Consider the following 21,853-nt stretch of genomic DNA (forward strand, 5'->3'; position numbering starts at 1 on the left):
CATGTGCTCAACACACAGAAAGGTGATTGATAGGGTGCTGGGTTGACCTCCTCCCCCAGGAGGACAGGGGAATTGCACCATGAACTTGCCTCCTCCTGGGCAGCACCCTATGTTCCCCACTGTTGTGGACTGAATGTCTCTCTCCCAAATTCATGTGTTGAAAGCTTAACACCCAATGTGATAATTGTGTGGCCCTTAAGAGATGGCTAGATTTAGATGAGGTCAGGAGGGTGGGCCCCCGTGATGGGATTAGTGCCCTTATACGAGGAGGAAGAGACCTGAGCTCCCTCTCTCTGTCATGTGAGGACATAGTAAGAAGGTGGGTCATCTGCAAGCCAGGAAGAGTCCTCCCAGAACCCCAGCATCCTGGGCTCCGATTTCAGACTTTCAGCAAAATCCCGATCATTCTGGACTTTGATTTCAGGCTCCCAGCCTCTAGACCTACGAGAAATGTTTGTCGTTTTAAGCCACTTAGCCTTGGTATTTTGTTATAATAATCTGAGCTAACATTCCACACTTCATGAAATATTAACAGAACTGGTAGAAGCTCCAACTGAGGAGGGTGATGGAGAGTTTCCTTGGAGGGACTCATGACTGTTTTCCAAAAAGAGAACCATTGTCTCTGAAAAGATAAAGACTGAGACTGATATTTAGAAAACATAATGCCTCCTCAATAAATGGTAACTATTATTGTCCTGGTTTTTTATTTCGTGGTTTCTTTCGCCAAGGTCATCCTGGATGAAGACAATAGCAAACAGAGTTTGAAGCAACTCGTTCTTATCGAGAAGCTTCCCTAATGTGGCTTCCACATCAAGTTTTAAAGAAGTAAAATTATAAGACTGTTTTCCCCATTATCCATTATAAGACTAAGACCAGCCTTTGTTAATCATGTTAGCTCTTGAAAGTGAAAGTGTTAGTTGCTCAGTTGTGTCCAACTCTGTGACCTCATGAACTGTAGCCCACCAGGCTGCTCTGTCCATGGGATTTTCCAGGAAAGAATACTAGAGTGGGTAATCATTTCCTTCTCCAGGGGCTCTTCCTGACCCAGGGATCAGACCCAGGTCTCCCGCACTGCAGGCAGATTCTTTACCATCCGAGCCAACAGGGAAGCCCATAAGAGGTTTTCTGTTATTGTTAACTGTTTCATGTCTATGCTGCTGCTTTGCCTTGTGAATGGGGACTGAACTTCACTGTGCCTCAGTTTGTTCTCATTATAGTTAATAATACTTGTTAGACAACCAGAATGTTCATTAATACTAGAATGATTAAATCAATTGTGAGATAGTCATACTACAGAATTCACTGAAGGCACTAAATAAAATAAAATCAATAAATAGGCATTGACACTTGAAGGAGCTCCAGGCCATGTTAGAATGAAAAACAAAAACATAAATGCGCATCTTTCTCTCTCTCCTTCCTTCCCCAGCCCCACATCCCTATTGTAATACTATACAAAATAAACATATGTGTGTAGGTGTGTGTGTGTACACGAATGTGCAGGGAAGGAATGAAATAAACGGTGCTTGACTGTTTCAGATGAGAACCCTGGAGAGTCAAGTGGTGGTAGTGGTTAGTTTGGGAAGGAAGGTGATGAAAGGGAGATTTTTGGTTTTTTCAAATTGCTAAACCAATTTATTTTTAAGCAGAAATGAGTTTTTTAAAAACCAGCTAAATGAAGATGATGTGTTTCATCTCAGGTTCCCAGAACAGTGTACTTTCCTCTCTTTAAAGCCATACTTACATTCATTTTTTAAAAAGTTCAAGTGTCATTGATTTACAATGTTGTGTTAATTTCTGCTATATAGTGCAAAGTGATTCAGATATATATATATATATACCCCTGGAGAAGGAAATAGCAACCCACTCCAGTATTCCAGTATTCTTGCCTGGAGAATCCCATGGACAGAGGAGCCTAACAGGCTACAGTTCATGGGGTCAACAAAGAACTGGACATGACTGAGCAACTAACACATACACACACATACACATGTATACACACACACGCATGTATACACACACATGTACACACACACACGTATATATTCTTTTTTTGATACTTTTCCATTATGGTTTATCTAAGGATAATGATTGAATATAGTTCTCCATGCTATACAATGGGACCTTGTTTTTTATCCATTCTATATCTAATGGTTTACATCTACTAACCTCTCAAATCCCAGTCCAGTCCAGCTCTCCCCCAGCTTCCTTGGCAACCACTGATCTGTTCTGAAGGGGGAGTTTTTTTTTTTTTTTTTTAAGGGAGATTTTTGAGTATTTTATTTGAATCTTTTACAGGAACCCTGAAGTCATGTATAGCTTGTGTGATTAATAAACCAAGATATTAAAAATATTAATACTGGTCACTTCCGCCACAGGGCAATGGAGAGGGCTTCTGGGGAACTGCACTCTTTTGAGGCCGCCTAGTGAAAGATGAGAAGCACGTGTGTCTCCTGGAGATGCAAGCTGGCTCCGTGCTCCCTGGTTCAATTTATCAGAACACTCAGCGGTTCTCAGAGATGATCAATTCCAGGAGTAGCCAGAGCACCAGGGTGAGGGAAAGTGAAAGTAAATAATTTCTCAAGCTAAACAGATTAAATTAAATGCATTTTTCATTCATTAGAAAAGGGAGCAGGCCCTCCTTTGTTTTATTAATATATTTAAGGAGAGTATGGATTTTTGCCTTTCTTGGCCTCTTTGCCTTGTTCCCAGTGGCCCATGCTGTCTTTTTATTTGAATTATCTGTTTATTATATTAGGTTAAGAACCCAAAGGCCATTTTGCATGGGACACACTATAAATACCCATTATCACGGTTATGTATTATTGAGCTGATGAAGGAAGACAATTTATGAAGAGATTAGATTATCTCAGTTTTTCTAGAATCTATTTTATTATCATGTGAAGATTACATATGCTCTTAAGAAAATGAACCACATCCTTCTGTTGGCCATCCTCTCGTTCTGACTGCACGGCTGTGATACCAGAACCAAATGTGGAGGCCAATGCGTTTATGTCAGCACTTGCCCCCTCCCTCCTGTTTGTACACACCTATTCCATTCATCATTTTGACAGTCTGTACAAGCAAACTATCCTAATTTTTTTCAAGAGCTCTTTTCACAAATTGAGTGTGATGTAGAATTAATCATCCCAGTTGGGCATGAGTTGGGGTGCGTCTACTGCCAAGGGGCATTTTTACCCTCAGCTTCCTCCATATTGTATCACAGAGACTTCCTAGCCGCTTACACCCTCTTCCCTCATTCCCTCATCCTGAAGGAGCACTGCGTTCTCATCTGCCCTCCACTAAGTGAAGTTGGCTCTTACTGTCGGGTTGAAAATATTCCTTTAATATATTACAACTTGTACCCATCTTCTTCACAGCAGAGCATCATTATATTTATTGCTATTTTGCTTCCTTGGGAAGTCTCCTCCTAACCACTTCTCTCTCTTCCTCTGCCTGTTCTCCAGACTATTTTTTAATAAAAAACACAGCTCGAAAGAAATTTGAAAAATGCCAGCTTCAAACAAAAAGTGCTGCTTATGACCAAAGAAGAAGCAGGAGTTCCATTGGCTATTCTCTCGCATTTTACTTAGAAGTGTTCTGGAATAGCGTGTCAGAGGAGAAGGATAAAGAGATGCCGCTTGCAATGGTCACAACTAAAATAGCGTTGGTGCAAATTTTTGACTATAGACTTGCAAAATAAGGCTTGTATGTAAAAAAAGTCTGCTTTTAGGCCAACTGGTGTTTTACACAAAAAGAAGAAAATCCCCACCAATCACGTTTAACTATTTAAGCTTAAAATTTCAGCTTTACATCTCTATGCTGTTTTTTCCCCTTTCCTTGTTGCAAAACAGAACGCTGAAAACTATGGCCCAGATCTATAATTGTGAAGGCGTAGCTAGATAAGAATGCACTGCTTTGCTCCGCTGCACTCAAAAAATTATAGAGATGCTGACAGTTTAGTGGAAGGAGTAGTATTTATATCTCAAAGGCATGTGGGTGGCCCTGATGAATATTAGTTATATAAGCCTAATGATAGCTGTATTCAAACAAACACAGCATTGCTTTAAAACAGAGAAATTTCCTAAACTTTTCTCAAGCATGCAGATTTTGAGGAAGTAGATCTCAAGTGTTATTTTCAGTTTAAACTTTCAATAGCATGAAACCTCACTTCTTTCCTAAAAGAGCTTTGAAATCAAAAGCACAATCTCCTATCCTGATCCAGTAGCTAGCCAGGTGGGGAATTTGGACCAGTCACTTGCTGCTCTAAGTACTGTCAAATACCAAGCTGAGAGGTTGAACCCTTCAGTTGCATTTGGCTTCTTTTCTCTCATATACTACAACCTCTAGGATGATTTTCAGCTGAGGCTTGTCCAATATTACCCTCAACTTTTATAAGTCATGAAACAATTGTGTTTTATTTCCAATTCCATGGTTTCTATTTTTTGGACTAGAGATCAAAGTTCTTGTTTTATGGTTTCGTGATCATTCCTTTGCCTTCCCACTGAAACAGCCTTAAGAAAACCTATAAACAAAACCCGTAAACAGAGCCCATGAATAATAATGGAATGGTGGGAGAGGAGACAGTATTAAGATTTTGTGGGATCCTATAAGGACTTTAAGATTCTGTGGAATCTTAGAAGAATTTTTTCTATTTATGGTAAAATAATTGGAATGCATTATTTTAATTATAAAGTTACTAAACATTTTGTTTAAATAAAAAAAAATTATTCTCAGTAACCTAAAATTTTACAGAGAAGTGAAGAAGCCATTTTTTAATTTTTGGGGGCATGTAGACACTTATTTACTTACTGGTTTATTTAAAATTTATAGTGTGTGTGCATGTATAAATATATATATGTGTATATATTTATATATACATATATACACACATATTTATTTATGAAGATATCCAGAGTTAACACACTCAAGGACTTCAGAATCTCTTAAAGGAAATAAGGTAATTTGTGAACCTTAATACAAAAAAGAAAGATAAATGATATAAAAGGAGAGCACAGGGGTAATGGATGTTGAGAAAAGGGTCTGGCATTATGAGTCTGATATGAGGAGAGGGGTTCAGTTCAGTTCAGTTCAGTTCAGTCGCTCAGTTGTGTCCGACTCTTTGCGACCCCATGAACTGCAGCACGCCAGGCCTCCCTGTCCATCACCAACTCCCGGAGTTCACGCAGACTCACGTCTGTTGAGTCAGTGATGCCATCCAGCCATCTCATCCTCTGTCGCCCCTTCTCCTGCCCCCAATCCCTCCCAGCATCAGGGTCTTTTCCAATGAGTCAACTTTTCTCATGAGGTGGCCAAAGTACTGGAGTTTCAGCTTCAGCATCATTCCTTCCAAAGATATCCCAGGGCTGATCTCCTTCAGAGTGGACTGGTTGGATCTCCTTGCAGTCCAAGGACTCTCAAGAGTCTTCTCCAACACCACAGTTCAAAAGCATCAATGCTTCGGCGCTCAGCCTTCTTCACAGTCCATCTCTCACATCCATACATGACCACAGGAAAAACCATAGCCTTGACTAGATGGACCTTAGTCGGCAAAGTAATGTCTCTGCTTTTGAATATGCTATCTAGGTTGGTCATAACTTTTCTTCCAAGCAGTAAGTGTCTTTTAATTTCATGGCTGCAATCACCATCTGCAGTGATTTTGGAGCCCCCAAAAATAAAGTCTGACACTGTTTCCCCATCTATTTCCCATGAAGTGATGGGACCGGATGCCATGATCTTTGTTTTCTGAATGTTGAGCTTTAAGCCAACTGTTTTCACTCTCCTCTTTCACTTTCATCAAGAGGCTTTTTAGCTCCTCTTCACTTTCTGCCATAAAGGTGATGTCATCTACATATCTGAGGTTATTGGTATTTCTCCCGGCAATCTTGATCCCAGCTTGTGTTTCTTCCAGCCCAGCGTTTCTCATGATGTACTCTGCATAGAAGTTAAATAAGCAGGGTGACAATATACAGCCTTGACATACTTTTCATGTCAGTATGAGTGGGCTTGGCACATAGTTGCTGTTGTTCAGTTGCTCAGTCATGTTCGACTCTTTGTGACTCCATGGACTGCAGCACAACAGGCCTCATTGTCTTTCACTATCTCCCAGAGCTTGCTCAAACTCATGTTCATTGATTTGGTGATGCCATCCAATCATCTTATCCTCTGCAGTCCCCTTCTCCTCTTGCCTTCAGTCTTTCCCAGGATCAGGGTCTTTTCTAATGAGTCAGCTCTGTATCAGGTGGCCAAGGTATTGGAATTTCAGCTTCAGCATCAGTCCTTCCAATCAATATTCTGAGTTGATTCCCTTTAGGATTGACTAGTTTGATATCTTTGCAGCCCAAGGAACTCTCAAAAGTCTTATCCAACACCACAGTTTAAAAGCATCAATTCTTTGGCACCCAGCCTTCTTTATGGTCCAACTCTCACATTATACGTAACTATTGGAAAAACCATAGCTTTGCCTATGGCACATAGTAGATGTTGAATAAATACTCATTGAGTGAATAAGTGAATGAAAGTGAGAAATACAATCCCACCACATTCTGCGTGTGAAGCATAATATGACCGTTAGTGTGATGCGAACAATGAAGCAGTGAGCCTTCTGGATAAATCGGTTTGACTTGGTAGACAGTAAGAGCAAAGCGTTTACAGAGACAGAAATCAACATAAACAATAACAGAGCTTTGCAGTGGGCTTCACATGTGTAAACAGTGTCTGTTTTGCTTGCTTTATGCTCTAGACTGAGTGTTTGTGTCCCCTCCCCCAAATTCAAATGTTGAAACCTACGCCCCCTCCCCATTTGGAAGTGAGGACTTTGGGAGGTGATTAGGTCAGGAGGGTGGAGCCCTCTTGAATGACATTAGTGCCCATCAGTGTCCAAGAAACTCCCTTGCCCACTTCTGCAGTGGGAAGTTAGAGTTAGAAGATAACCTTTCATAAAGGAACTGGGCTTTCATCAGGCAATGTGTTAACTTTGGACTTCCCAGCCTCCAGAACTGTGAGAAATACATTTTTGTTGCTTAAAGCCACCCCACCCATGGCATTTTGTTATAGCAGCTCAAATAGAGCAAGACTCTTAGTTAAACTTAACTGTGGTATAAAGAAAAGAAGATGGGATTTGTTAATAGCTTAAGAAGAACCGGGATTCAAGCTCTCATTCTGTTATTGACTAGCTTTCTGTGCTTCTGCTTTCTCATTGGTAATCTGAAGACACTACTCATCTGAAAGAGGCATTATAATTTTCTCATCTGTAAAATGGAATGAGAGTGTAAGTCCCTTAAAAAGATGATGTGAGATAGTATGTGGAAATGTGTTACTCCTTGCCTTCTAGAAGTAAGAGATTGTTGAATCTAGGCTATTAGTATTAGTAGTCATACTAGTAATCTAGTAACGACAAACCTAGACAGCATATTAAAAAGCAGAGATGTTACATTGTCAACAAAGTTCTGTATAGTCAAAGCTATGTTTTGTTCCAGTAGTTATGTATGGGGCTTCCCTTGTGGCTCAGCTGGTAAAGAATCCGGCTGCAATGTGGGAGACCTGGGTTTGATCCCTGGGTTGGGAAGATCCCTGGAGAAGGTAAAGGCTTCCCACTGCAGTATTCTGGCCTGGAGAATTCCATGGACTATAGGGATCGCAAAAAGTCAGACATGACTGAGTGACTTTCACTTTCACATATGGCTGTGAAATTTGGACCATAAAGAAGGCTGAGTACTAAAGAATTGATGCTTTTGAACTGTGATTTTGGAGAAGACTCTTGAGAGTCCCTTGGACTGCAAGGAGATCAAACCAGTCAATCCTAAGGGAAATCAACTCTAAATATTCATTGGCAGGACTGATGCTGAAGCTGAAGTTCTAATACTTTGGCCACCTGATGAGAAGACTTGACTCACTGGAAAAGACCTTAATGCTGGGAAAGATTGAGGGCAGGAGGAGAAAGGGATGACAAAGGATAAGATGGTTGTGTGGCATCACTGATTCAATGGACATGAGTTTGAGCAAACTCTGGGGGATAGTGAAGGACAGGGAAGCCTGGCATGCTGCAGTCCACGGGGTCACAATAAGTCGGACACAACTGAGTGACTGAAATGAACTAGTAATATTTTTATATGTCTGGCAGATACAGTACACATTTACTATAATCTTATAGCTATTTACAGGCTTCCCTGGCAGCTCAGCTGATAAAGAATTGGCCTACAATGCAGGAGATCCCAGTTTGATTCTTGGGTCAGGAAGATCCACTGGAGAAGGGGTAGGCTATGCCACTCCAGTATTCTTGGGCTTCCCTGGTGTCTCAAACAGTAAAGAATCCACCTACCATGCAGGAGACCTGGATTCAATCCCTGGGTTGGGAAGATCCCCTGAGGAAGGGAACTGCTATACACGCCAGTATTCTTGCCTGTAGAATCCCATGGACAGAGGAGCCTGCTGGGCTACAGTCCATGGGGTCGCAAATAGCTGGACGTGACTGAGTGGCTTTCACTTTCTTTTTTATACACATTTACAATGAAATATTTCTACATCATTTATTTGTCTTATTTGTTATTTAAACTATCTGGTTGAATATATAATCTTATTTCTCTGTTGTGTGGATCAAGAAACAGCTCAGAGAGGTGAACTGATCCACTGATGCTTCTGGTGAGGGTGGAATCAAGCTGAGGTAGATTCTCTGGCCAGGAATTCCACAGTCTTCCTACAATACAGCAGCTGGCAGTCATGTTTACCATGTACTGCCTATGTCAAACCAGAGAGCCAGATGGACCTGAGTTTGAATGCTGGTATTATCTTTCATTAGCAGTGTGTTTTCAGGAAAGTGACTGTAGTCTCTTCAAAGCTTCCGAGTCCTTTGGAAAACAGAGATTATGCTACCTACTTTCTAAGGTTGCTGGGACGATTATAAAAATAGAACGAGAAAGCATTTGTCAAGCGCCTGTCACTTGGAAACTCATGAAATGGGAGCTTATTTTACTCTAACTTCTTAGTTGAGAATTTGCCACCTCTAGATATCTTCCAGTCTGGCTTTGCCCCAGTGCTTCAAAGTGCCAATTCTTTCTTTTTTTAAAATTTTAATTGGAGGCTAATTACTTTACAATATTGTGGTGGTTTTGCCATACATTCACATGAATCAGCCATGGGTGTATGTATGTTCCCCATCCTGACCCTTGCTCCCACCTCCCTCCCCACCCCATCTCTCAGGGTCATCCCAGTGCACCAGCCCTGAACACCCTGTCTCATGTATCAAACCTGGACTGGTGATCTATTTCACATATGATAATATACATCTTTCAGTGCTATTCTCGCAAATCATCCTGCACTCGCCTTCTCCCACAGAGTCCTAAAGTTTGTTCTTTACATCTGTGTCTCTTTTGCTGTCTCGCATATAAGGTCATCATTACCATCTTTCTAAGTTCCATATATATGCGTTAATATACTGTATTGGTGATTTTCTTTCTGACCTACATCACTCTGTATAATAGGCTCCAGTTTCATCCACCTCATTAGAACTGATTCAATTGCATTCTTTTTAATAGCTGAGTAATACTCCATTGTGTATATGTACCACAGCTTTCTTATCCATTCGTCTGCTGATGGACATCTAGGTTGCTTGCATGTCCTGGCTACTATAAACAATGCTGGGATGAACATTGGGGTACATGTATCTCTTTCAGTTCTGGTTTCCTTGGTGTGTATGCCCAGTAGTGGGATTGCTGGGTCATATGGCAGTTCTATTTCCAGTTTTTAAAGGAATCTCCACACTTTTCTCCATAGTGAGAGTGCCATTTCTTAAAGACAGGAAGTGAAGAAAATTTCCATGGCTAAATATGCTTGAGAAGGGTGGGTGAAACAAAACTGAATGATGTTCTTTTCTACAGAACTTATTTAATAGGCGAATAGAAGATGTGACTCGTCTAAAGGGGGATTTATCATAGCATTTCTGGAATCATTTGACTACAGAATTCTCTTCAGTGGACCCCATTATATGAAGACACGGAGACATGCTGACCTAATCAAGCATCTTCCTTGGATGGAAGAGGAAACTACAGTCAAAGTGTCAACCAGAGAAGTGGCAGGATAAGGACCAGAACCAGGTTCATCAGGCGTCCTGGGTCCTCTGGTGTTGATACCATTCAACTTGAGATCTCTTTCTCTTGCTGCTCTAGTGTCTGTTGCTAACCCTAAGAGGGTTCAGATAAGGAATGGAAAAAGGGAGGACGGGAACTATGGAGGAAGCTAGCCTGAGAACATTCAAGAAATGACAAAAGAGAGACTTGGAGTTGGATGACAACAACAAGCAAGCAGACAAATGAATCCCAACTGTGGCATTTTTGCTTCTCAATTAAGACTCTGAGTCTACGAGTTGAAGATATTGAATCATACTCTTAAACCATAGTAACAAGCTCAAGAGTCAAAGCCTGCCTGTTAATATTACTCACTGCAGCCCAGTCACATAGCCATTTGCAGCCTGTCCATATTTTACTGACATGAGCAATTACATGTCCTGTAACGGCAATGAAGCAATAAAATTTATGTCTTGTCATCTTTAACAAGATTAGACATAACCCTTCTCATAAATGTAATACTGAACGGAGATTTTTAAGAACATAAGTATAGTTAAGGATCCTTGAGTTTATCCCTCATAGTTAATTAAAACCCTCCCCAGGAATCAGTAGATGATAGATAGAAGGATGTTGAACTGAACTTTTGAATTCATGGAAGGGTGAGCTGATGATTTTTTTCCATACCTTGTTCAGCTTGCACTGGGTTTGTGCCTCACAGCATTGGTACCAGATAGATTTCAGAAGAGCTGCAAAGGGAGTGACCCCTATTCCCGCAGCAATGCACATGCTTACTGGATAGTGAAATACATCAGTCAGTGCAGCTCCGAACGGCCCATCCACCGCCAGCCTGCAATCACAAAGTGCATGGTTTGACTTTCAGGACACTCTACCCTTAAAAACAAAACCATCCTAAATCAGTGCTTTGAATAGGATGTGTTGGCGTAAGTGCGCGGGGAGGTTAGCTCTGTGCTAGAGAATGCCCTGTTTGAACACACAGAGTGTAGAGACATGGTGGCCAGCCTCACAGCACAGCTCTTTTTACAGTTCTTAGAAGCTTGTTTTGCATCATGAAGACTGATAAAAAGATGCCTTTTCTTTTTCCTTTTCTCTCCCCAGCTGCCATCAGGGGAAAAAGCAGAAGTATCAAGGTGGTTTAGAAGGCTTATCTCTCCTTTCGCTAATGTAATTCCCCCCTGTTTTTATTTATTCCATCCCACTTCTTAGTATGTTTATATAATTTTAGTCTAATAGAAGCTATTCATTTGGAATAAATATAATTTTGGAATAATTTGTCAGTTATGTTGAATTTCTAAAACTCATTATTTTAGATTATGCGAACTTAAAAATCTGTGATAATCAGGCCAGGGGCAGGCAGTCTTTGAGTAGGCAATTTTTTTCTTTGTAAGAATAATGCATACTCATTGCATAAATATAATTGTCTTTGTGTGTGCTTGGTTGCTCAGTTTTGTCCAACTCTTTGCGACCCCATGGACTGTAGCCCACCAGGCTCTTCTGTCCATGGGATTCTCCAGGCAAGAATACTGGACTGGGTAGCCATTCCCTTCTCCTGGGGATCTTCCTGATCCAGGGATCAAATCCACATTTCTTGCACTGCAGACAGATTCTTTACCATCTGAGCAATCGGGGAGCCAGTAATTATCTTTAATAGGGTCCTAAATGGACTGACACCCCCTGGATTCTGCTTCATCTCTCATGACCAGTTCTCCACACTGGTTTTTCTTTTGTTTCTTAGGGAACACAGGACCCTCTTTGGCCATGGGGCCTCTGCCCATGATAATCCAACTAATCACTTGGAAAACTCTGCCCCAAGTTCTCCTCTATTTTCTTAGATAGTTCATGGTTATCCTTCCCTAATATCTCAGTAATCATTTCCCTGGGGAAGTCTCCATGGATTTCTGAGACTAGGTTAAATTCTGTCTTAGATGATTTACAACACCATGTATCTATCCCCTGGTTCTATGGTGACCTACAAGACCTTCTAGAACTAACACCCAAAAAAGATGTCCTTTTCATCATAGGGGAATGGAATGCAAAAGTAGGAAGTCAAGAAACACCTGGAGTAACAGGAAAGTTTGGCCTTGGAGTACAGAATGAAGCAGGGCAAAGGTTATCAGAGTTTTGCCAAGAGAATGAATTGGTCACAGCAAACACCCTCTTCCAACAATACAAGAGATGACTCTACCCACGGACATCACCAGATGGCCAACACTGAAATCATATTGATTATATCCTTTGCAGCCAAAGATGGAGAAGCTCTATACAGTCATCAAAAACAAGATCCGGAGCTGACTGTGGCTCAGATCATGAACTCCTTATTGCCAAATTCAGACTTAAATTGAAGAAAGTAAGGAAAACCACTAGACCATGCAGGTATAATCTAAATCAAATCCCTTACAATTTTACAGTGGAAGTGACAGATAGATTCAAGGGATTAGATCTTATAGACAGAGTGCCTGGAGAACTATGGATGGAGGTTCATGACATGGTATAGGAGACAGGGATCAAGACCATCCCCAAGACAAAGAAATGCAAAAAGGCAAAATGGTTGCCTGAGGAGGCCTTACAAATAGCCGAGAAAAGAAGAGACACTAAAAGAAGGCAAAGGAGAAAAGAAAAGATATATCCATCCGAATTCAGAGTTGTGAAGAATAGCAAGGGGAGATAAAAACAGACTTCCTCAGTGATCAATGCAAAGAAATAGAGGAAAACAATAGAACAGGAAAGACTAGAGATCTCTTCAAGAAAATTAAGATACCAAGGGAACAGTTCATGCAAAGATGGGGCACAATAAAAGACAGAAATGGTCTGGACCTAACAGAAGCAGCAGAGATTAAGGAGAGGTGACAAAAATACACAGAAGAACTACACAAAAAAGGTCTTAATGACCCAGATAACCACAATGGTGTGATCACTCACCTAGTGAGTCAGACATCTTGGAATGTGAAGTCAAGTGGGCCTTAGGAAGCATCATTAGGAGCAAAGCTAGTGGAGGTTATGGAATTCCAACTGAGCTATTTCAAATTCTAAAAGATGATGCTGTGAAAGTGCTGCACTCAATATGCCAGCAAATTTGGAAAACTCAGCAGTGGTCACAGGACTGGGAAAAGGTCAGTTTTCATTCCAATCCCAAAGAGAGGCAATGCCAAAAAATGTTCAAACTACCGCACAGTTGCACTCATCTCACACGCTAGCAAAGTAATGCTCAAAATTCTCCAGGTTAGGCTTCAACAGTATGTGAACCATGAATTTCCAGATGTTCAAGCTGGATTTAGAAAAGGCAGAGGAATCAGAAGTCAAATTGCCAGCATCTGTTGGATCACTGAAAAAGCAAGAGAGTTCCAGAAAATCATCTACTTCTGCTTTATTGACTATGTTAAAGCCTTTGACTGTGTGGATCACAATAAACTGTGGAAAATTCTTTAAGAGATGGGAATACCAGACCTGAGAAATCTGTATTCAGGTCAAGAAGCAACAGTTAGAACTGGACATGGAACAACAGACTGGTTTCAAATCAGGAAAGGAGAATGTCAAGGCTATATACTGTCACTTTGCTGATTTAACATATGCAGAGCACATCATGCGAAATGTTGGGCCAGATGAAGCACAAGTTGGAATCAAGATTGCCAGGAGAAATATCATTAACTCAGATATGAGATGACACCACCCTTATGGCAGAAAGCAAAGAGGAACTAAAGAGCCTTTTGATGAAAGTGAAAGAGGATAGTGAAAAAGCTGGCTTAAAACTCAATATTCAAAAATGAAGATCATGGCATCTGGTCCCATCACTTCACAGCAAATAGATGGGGAAACAATGGAAACAGTGACAGATTTTATTTTCTTGGGCTCCAAAATCACTGCAGATGGTGACTGCAGCCATGAAATTAAAAGACGCTTACTCCTTGGAAGAAAAGCTATGACCAACCTAGACAGCATATTAAAAGCAGAGGCATTACTTTGCCAACAAAGGTCCGTCTAATCAACACTGGTTTTTCCAGTAGTCATGTTTGACAGTCGGATCATAAAGAAAGCTGAGGGCTGAAGAATTGGTGCATTTGAACTGTGGTGTTGGAGAAGATTCTTGAGACTCCCTTGGACTGCAAGGAGATCAAATCAGTCCATCCTGAAGGAAATCAGTCCTGAGTATTCTTTGGAAGGACTGATGCTAAAGCTGAAGCTCCAGTACTTTGCTCACCTGATGCGAATGACTGATGCACTAGAAAACACGCTGACGCTGGGAAAGATTGAAGGCAGGAGGAGAAGTGCATGACAGAGTGTGAGACGGTTGGATGCATCACTGACTCGATGGACATGAATTTGAGCAAATTCCGGGGGTTGTTAATAGACAGGGTAACCTGGTGTGCTGCAGTCCGTGGCCATCGTGAATAGTTGGACATAACTGAGTGACTGAACTGAACTGATCTCTCCTCTGCAGTCCTCATTGTTCCTGTAATTTTATAGCTGTTTTGGGTGCTGTGTGTGTGTGTGTTTGTGTTTGCGGCACCACGCAGCATGTGGGGTCTTTGTTCTCTACGTGTGTGTGCTCAGTCGTGTCTGACTCTGTGACCCCATGGACTGTAGCCCTCCAGGCGCCTCTGTCCATAGGATTTCCTAGGCAAGAATAGTGAAGTGGGTTGCCATTTCCTCCTCCCGGGGATCTTCCGGACTCAGGGATTGAACCCGCGTCTCCTGTGTCTCCTGCATTGGCAGGCAGGTTTGGTGTGTGTGCATGACTTGATTTGCAGCTGTTTGGTCACTAGACTGTAAGTTCTGAGGAGGGAGGGGCCGTATCTGTCTTTGCCCACCACTGCAAGCCAGCACCTTACAAAGGGTGGATTGTTCAATAACAATTTGTTGAATAGATTGTGAATGTTTAAAATATTTCAATCAACAGAATAACCTCAACTATTCCAAAAGCACACATTTACATATGAACAAAGATATGCTAATTAAAAAGCTTCTAAGTTATTCATAACCATTCCCTAAGGAGTGTCTATTGAAGGCACGCGGGGTTGGCCCATTTGGGCTTACTATCTGTTCATGAAAGTTCAATTGGGTTTATTTTAAAAATATTCCATATACCAAACCTACTAATAATTCAAATTAACTCTCCTCAAATTAATATTAATTAATAAGGCTTTTATTACATATTGATGTATGGAAATAGAAGAATAAAAATAAAAGGGCCTTAATCAGAAAGGGTTTGTATCTTAGCCCATGGTAGATTCTTTTATAAATAATTAGATAAAGGGAATTGAGAGAGAGAGAAAAACAGAAACTGCCCACAACTAAAATGTCTTATGGTTATTTTTATACTTCATGGTATTTGGGATTTATTTGACACTGTTGATAAAAGATAACAATTAAACCCAAAGAAGAATTGTGTCATAATTCATAGAAATGCACAATAAACACATTTCTACATAAAACTGAGCATCTAATCTGGAGCAGCAGGAGGGAATATTAGATCCCATCTCCCTGCTGATACAGTGATCCTTCCTTCACATCCCTGTTTGCTGATCACTTTCCCACGTGAAATTGCAGAGCCCCATGTTCCATCAAGGGGCTGATCTAGTTTTTCCTCCTGTCTCACTGGGATCTGCCTTCTGACAACTCATGGGCTTTTACCTTTCTGAGAAACACAAACCAGGTCTTTTCCCTCCCCTGCCTCTCTAGCCTTTAACTAGCTGAATCTAGCCATCACAACACTCTGATGGTTCTTTTTGTGAACCAAAACGCCTCCATTTCTCTCAACGCTGAACTGGCTGCCTTTGCACAAATTCTTGTTTATCAAGTTCACTAAGGTACTTCCTGTCTGATGTAGATCCAGTTTCTGATAACATTATCTTAGAAACAAGTTCCCTCTCCAGCAGTCACATCACACTGTCAGCATTGCCCATCCACCTTCGGTCTTGTGTCTGAACCCAAGACCTTTTTTCATCTACATTGTCCTCTCTTTCTCATCAGCACGTTCATTGTCATCTCTGTGATAGATGACCTTTCTTATTTTGCTAATAACAAGAGTAGCTAACTTTATTTTTTCTACTATGCATTATGCAAAGAGCATCATACTGACTATCGTATTTAATCCTAAACAGAACTTATGTTCTATAATTATCATTTTCATCTTACAGAGGAGGAAACTGAGGCAGGTGTTACATATATCCTCCAAGATCACATGCAAAATTAGGCTTTGAACCCAAGTTGTCAAACGCTGAGGCCCTTGGCTTTGGGTTGTAGATATAAATTGCTGAGAATTCTAGTACCAATGTTGAGAAATTTCTCCCTTTTACCTCAGAAGCCAAAGTCTTTTTTTCATTTATTTATTTTTATTGACGTATAGGTGATTTATATTGTTTCAGGTGTACAGCAAAGTGATTCTGTGATCCATACATGTGTTAGTGTTAGTGACTTAGTCATGTCCAACTCTGCAACCTCGTTGGCTGCAGCCCACCAGGCTCCTCTGTCCATGGGATTCTCCAGGCAAGAATACTGGAGTGGGTTGCCATTTCCTCCTCCAGGGGATCTTGCCGACCCAAGGACTGAACTCTGGTCTCCCTCATTGTAGGCAGATTCTGCACTATCTGAGCCATGTTATCTATTGTTTTTCAGATTCTTTTCCATTATAGGTTATTGCAAGGTACTGACTATAGTTCCTTGTGCTACACAGCAGACCCTTGTTATCTTTTTTATATACAGTAGTGTGTATCTGTTAATGTGAAAATTTTTAAAAAGAGCTCCTGTTCTCTCTTTTTCCTGAGTTTAGAGGAAGAGGTTTCTTCCTCTTCAAAAGGCTTTGCTTCTCCTCTTGGACTCCTTAGTCACTGCTTGTCTCAGAGATTCCTGGGGCTGTATTAAATCCTTTCTGTGCCCAAAGCAGTGAAAAAGTATGGTTTTCTCAAATTTCTTCACAATATTTATCCCAACAATTTTTGTCTGTGTCCCTGTTTTTCTGGAGCCCTAAACATAGACTTTGAGTTCTTATTGGGTAATCCTGTAGCAAGAGTGGGAATCAATTTTAAGCCATTGATTATTAAAAGGAACCAAGGCGTGGTGACTATACTAAACTTCTGTTGCATGCTGAGGCTTTTCTAAATAGGGTGTTGTTTTGGATTGACTTGTCCAACAACAGACTATGACAGCAAAAAGTGCACAGCGCTGCGTTAGGCATCACAAGTGGCTTGTAATTCGCCAAAGTGATGTTTTAGACCCTGGAAAGCAAAATGTTTCCTGTTCTGGATCATGACCTGCCTTTATTGATCATTTGATTTTTAAAGAAATGTGCTTGTTCATACTAAAATTTAAAACATGGTTTCAAATTTACCATCTAGAATTAAGATACTGCAGAAGCTCTCAGCATGTTGATACCCTAAAGGACCTTGCTTTTTATAATATGGTAACTTATACATAAAAAAGAGAAATGGGCTCCCACCTTGGCAGGCTCCAGGGCTCTTTTAGGGGCTGTCCTTCTACTCCAAAGGCCTTACACAGAGCTTCTGTCCAGTCTCCCGCTGCCCGGATGTGGACACTGAAGAAGTCCTCCTGGGGAGCGGAGGTGAGGGTGAAGGGGTGCCACTCCAGTGTGGATATGGATGGGCACTGGATCAACACATACTGCCCTGGTGCCATTTTAAAGTCACGCTTTTTCATGCAAAGTTCTAGCACTCCAGATGGATGGCTTACCACCTAAATCACAGCAAGAGAGTCATTGATTCTTTCACTTAGGTTAAATAATAAGACAATGGCCTTCATCCCATCAAAGCTTTCTCAATTTTTATATCAACTCTTTTGAGGTGTAATTGACATAGACCATTAATTATGAGTTTCCAAGGATCATTGCCACAACTTTTATGTCTGAGTTGGCAACTTCAGCCAGAATGACATTAATCTTCTTCAGGGGCTAGGCCAGAAATTTGTGCAGCTGCATCGAGCCAAAGTGGTGTCTAGCACGTGACTTTTTGTCTCAGTGACCATGTTTTCGGTAGCACAGTTAATTTCAGGCTGGTTAATTTCGAGAGAATATAAGCTAGCATTTCATCCATAGCACTTAATTAGCCTTAAAGTTATTGAAATAGCCACAGAATTAACTTCATGTTGTTTTAAAATGTAGGTCTAGTTTGTTACCATTTTCAATGACGTATATCTTTTCTTTATCCTTTGTGAACTAACCCTGGTATTTCTTCATTCTAAGTATGAAACAATCTTCAAACTCTGAAATGTTTTGTTGGTTTGGTTTGCTGTTGTTCAAACCTTGTCTGATCTCCTACTTAGGCTTTGAGTTTTAGATATAAGAAAGCATGATGCAAGCTATTGCTTTTTAAAGTGCTCTATAACTTGCTACTTATCAGAGACAAAGAATTAATTTTCCTCCTTAGACATACCTCTTTTTTCCAGGCTCCCATGTCTTCTTTTTTGACAGAAGTCATATGGGAGCAAAATCTAGTGTCTGGATCCTCTGACAGTATTTTTCCATTCAGAAGAGAATTTTACAGCATTTTAATCATTAGTTTCTCCTCTCCCTACTGATCTCGTTCTGATTCAGCTGTTAAATGGTCTCCCTAGTAACAGCTTGAGTAGATTTCCAGAAGTTTTATGGTCTGGCTTTTGATACAGCTTGATATTCTTTGGTGCTTAACTTAAAAACAGCAACACAGAAGCAGCTTAAAACAGAAATACGAAGCAATTTCTGTGCATCTGCTTTCATGAAGACAGTTAAAGAGATAGAGTACTCTGTTAATATTGTATTAGCAAAGCTGCATGGGTTTGGTTAGCAGAGAATTTCTTCTAAGACATTGAAACCTCTGAGGGGAGAGTTTGGGGTAAATTTTCAGTCTCCCAGGCATGTGTTCATTTTTTCTTCATTCATTCAATTAGTCAACAACTGTTTTTTGAATGTATATTCTATTCCAGACTTACTCTAGGATGGGGATATAGCATAGAATATGAGGCCCAAAAAAGTCCTCACTCTCAAGTATATCTTAGCTGGGGTAAGAAAGATTTTATTTTATTGAAAATAATAACATATATAAGAAATGTATTTGGAGATGACACATGCTACGAAGAAAGTAAAACAAGACAGTATAGACAGTATGTTGCAGAATGACACAGGAGTTCTACTCTTATTAATCAAAAGCAGAGTTATTATTACACAACTATTATTGCCTGGGCTCTCCTGGTGGCTCAGATGGTAAAGAACCTGCCTGCAATGTAAGAGACACAGGTTCCATCCCTGGGTCGGGAAGGAAATGGAGGAGGAAATGGCAATCCACTCTGGTATTCTTACCTGGAGAATTCTGTGGACAGAGGAGTCTAGCGGGCTATAGTCCATGGTGTCTCAGAGTCAGACATGACTGAGCAACTAACGCTTTCACACTTCCACTTTTACTGCTTGGGCATGTATTTTTGATCTATCTGCTGAGACCTTCCTCCAGCTCAAGGCAAAAATTAGGGAGCAGTGATGAGATATGTCAAGATTGGGAAATACTACCTTCTTGCCTTCATTCACTAGGGCAGGGCCCCTTCCTCTTCATTTTGAACTTCCCCCCAGTGCCCTTTCTCCATCTAAACCTGAGGGCAACTGTTCCCCCATCTTCTGTTCAGCAGTTCCAAATGTGAGTGTGTGTACTTGAAAATATATATACGTTATTTCTGTGTTTGCAACGTCCATGTTTTTACGCGGTGGAGGAAGAGATTATACTCTAAGGCACTGTGATCCATGTAAAGCATACTCAGCCCTCCTGCCTTTTCCCCTAGAGGACACCAAAATAAAGGGAAATACAGATGATTCCAGGGCTGTAGCATAACCTTTATCAGAATTCTGTGTACCGGTCGGGAGCCCTGATCCCTGTCTTCAGTAAAATTAGTCTCACTAAAAGATGCACAGGATACAAGCAATTATTAGAACAGAAGATGAGCCTCTAAATTACAGACGGTTCTGCAATAAAAATGGCAAATTAAAAACTTGGGCCAATAAAAAATTTTCATCTACACTCAGGTTTTTATTCAGACATAAACCTACATGCATACCTTGGTAATGATAACTTCTTGTTGAAATCGCCAGAACCTAATTATTCTTTCACACGCATATAAGACCATGGGGCCTAAAACCCATTTCCAAGCCTGCAGAGAGCGGCAAAGAAAGAGGAAAAGGAAATGAAAATAGAATCCAAATATTTTCAATTTGAACCAATCAATATATAACACGATGGGGTTTAGACATTTTCCTTTAACTTTGGGCCAGTTATCAACAACAAAGATGTCTCCTTGTATTAAATACTATAACATTCAATTATGCCTTGAAGTCTACAAGCTTATTTAAGATTGTATTGGTTTTTATGCTTACTTGATCAATGATGCCTTTATGTAATTAGAAATAATTGAATTTGCAAAGAAATAGAAAGTAGATTGATGTTTATGTTATATATGATAGGGTCATAAATGCTCCCAAACTCAACCAAAGTCAAAGGCTTACAAACTACATTACTGAGTCAACACAGGACATGACAAATTCAATAAAAAACATTTCAAATAGTAATTTTGGGGGCCAAGAATGCATCATAACTTTGCAAGTCTGCCTAAAACAACTCACACTCTCACACACGCATGCACCCATGTACTCACACAGCCACATACACACTGTCACACACATGGGCATAGTCAGTGTTATCTGAAATAAAACAAAGTTAGTTTCTCCGTGTTGTAAATCTAGATTAACAGAATCAGAACAAAAGCCTCAATACTTGTCTGGAGAATTGTGACAGGGAACATTTCCATTCTGTGTTAGCCTTTTCTGAGTATAATCTGCCTTACTGAGCTTCAGTTTACTGGCTACCCTTGTCCCAGGGGTTGGGTTACAACATAAGGTGTCTGCTTCCTTAAAAGGGAAGGAATGGGAACTTAAAATTTTTGAAGATTTGATCTTCAAATTTAATCAAACAACCTTCTGAGGCATATGATATTCTCTTTATTTTGCAGAAGAGGGGACTGCGGCTCAACAAGATGACACAAATTGTCCAGGGTCACAAAGGTGATAAACAAGGTTCACAGTGGAGATATGAACTCAGATGGCCTTGACTACCCAGCCTATGCTCTTCCCATGTAATCATGCTTCTTTCTGTTCAATGAAGAACAGACACTTGCTTCATATTAGAGACTCATTAATTCATTGAATTTTAGGATGATCAAGGTTCTTGGAAATCTAGCCTAGTTCTTCTTTTAAAGAAGAAAAAACAGCATTCCAAGAATTGGTATAAATTGTCAGGGACACGGAGTGAGGTCGCAGAGAGCCAGGAGTAGAACCCAAGCCTTCTCCTAATTCCCCTGTTTCCTCCTTGGAATTCTAAATCCACTGGACCTTACTCTTAGAATCCTATCTTAGTAGCAAGAAAGGCGTCCCTTTCTTCTGAACACAGATATTCACTAAACCTTCACTGACCGACTCATCGTCTTCCTTGTTCATTACTCCCCTGCTTATTATCCTTCTCTGTCTTGTCTGTCTGTTGGTGGGTCACAAGCCCTTCAGCATTATTTTTGCTCTTGTTATCTTCCTTGTTTCTTCGAAGCTCTTTTGTTTATTTCTAGGTCTGTTTGCATGGGGCCTTTTCTCACCGACCTCAACCTTCTGTGCCTTTTCCCTGGGAGCCTCTTGTTTGCCTGATAAAGGCTCCATTTATGGAGGCAACACAAAGCAATTTGACCCACTTATTCTTTTCTGCCTCAGTGGGATTCAGCAATGTGTTCAGAATAGCCGAGAGAATAAAACCTTTTGTCCACCTATG

The 21,853-nt window shown here is 40.6% G+C and overlaps 1 protein-coding gene across 1 annotated transcript in view; it reads right to left on the reverse strand.

Moving 5' to 3' along the window:
• Window positions 1-21,853, reverse strand: part of NOX3 (NADPH oxidase 3) — a 65,882-nt gene that overhangs the window by 20,942 nt on the left and 23,087 nt on the right. Inside the window, exons 8-10 of the mRNA XM_018053535.1 lie at window positions 20,103-20,195; window positions 17,509-17,762; window positions 10,743-10,905 (exon numbers count right to left, since the gene is read on the reverse strand). Of these exons, the coding sequence (XP_017909024.1) occupies window positions 10,743-10,905; window positions 17,509-17,762; window positions 20,103-20,195 (510 nt within the window). The remainder of the gene's footprint in view (window positions 1-10,742; window positions 10,906-17,508; window positions 17,763-20,102; window positions 20,196-21,853) is intronic.

Source organism: Capra hircus, chromosome 9 (genome assembly GCF_001704415.2).
Source record: "Capra hircus breed San Clemente chromosome 9, ASM170441v1, whole genome shotgun sequence".
NCBI classification, from domain to species: Eukaryota; Metazoa; Chordata; class Mammalia; order Artiodactyla; family Bovidae; genus Capra; species Capra hircus.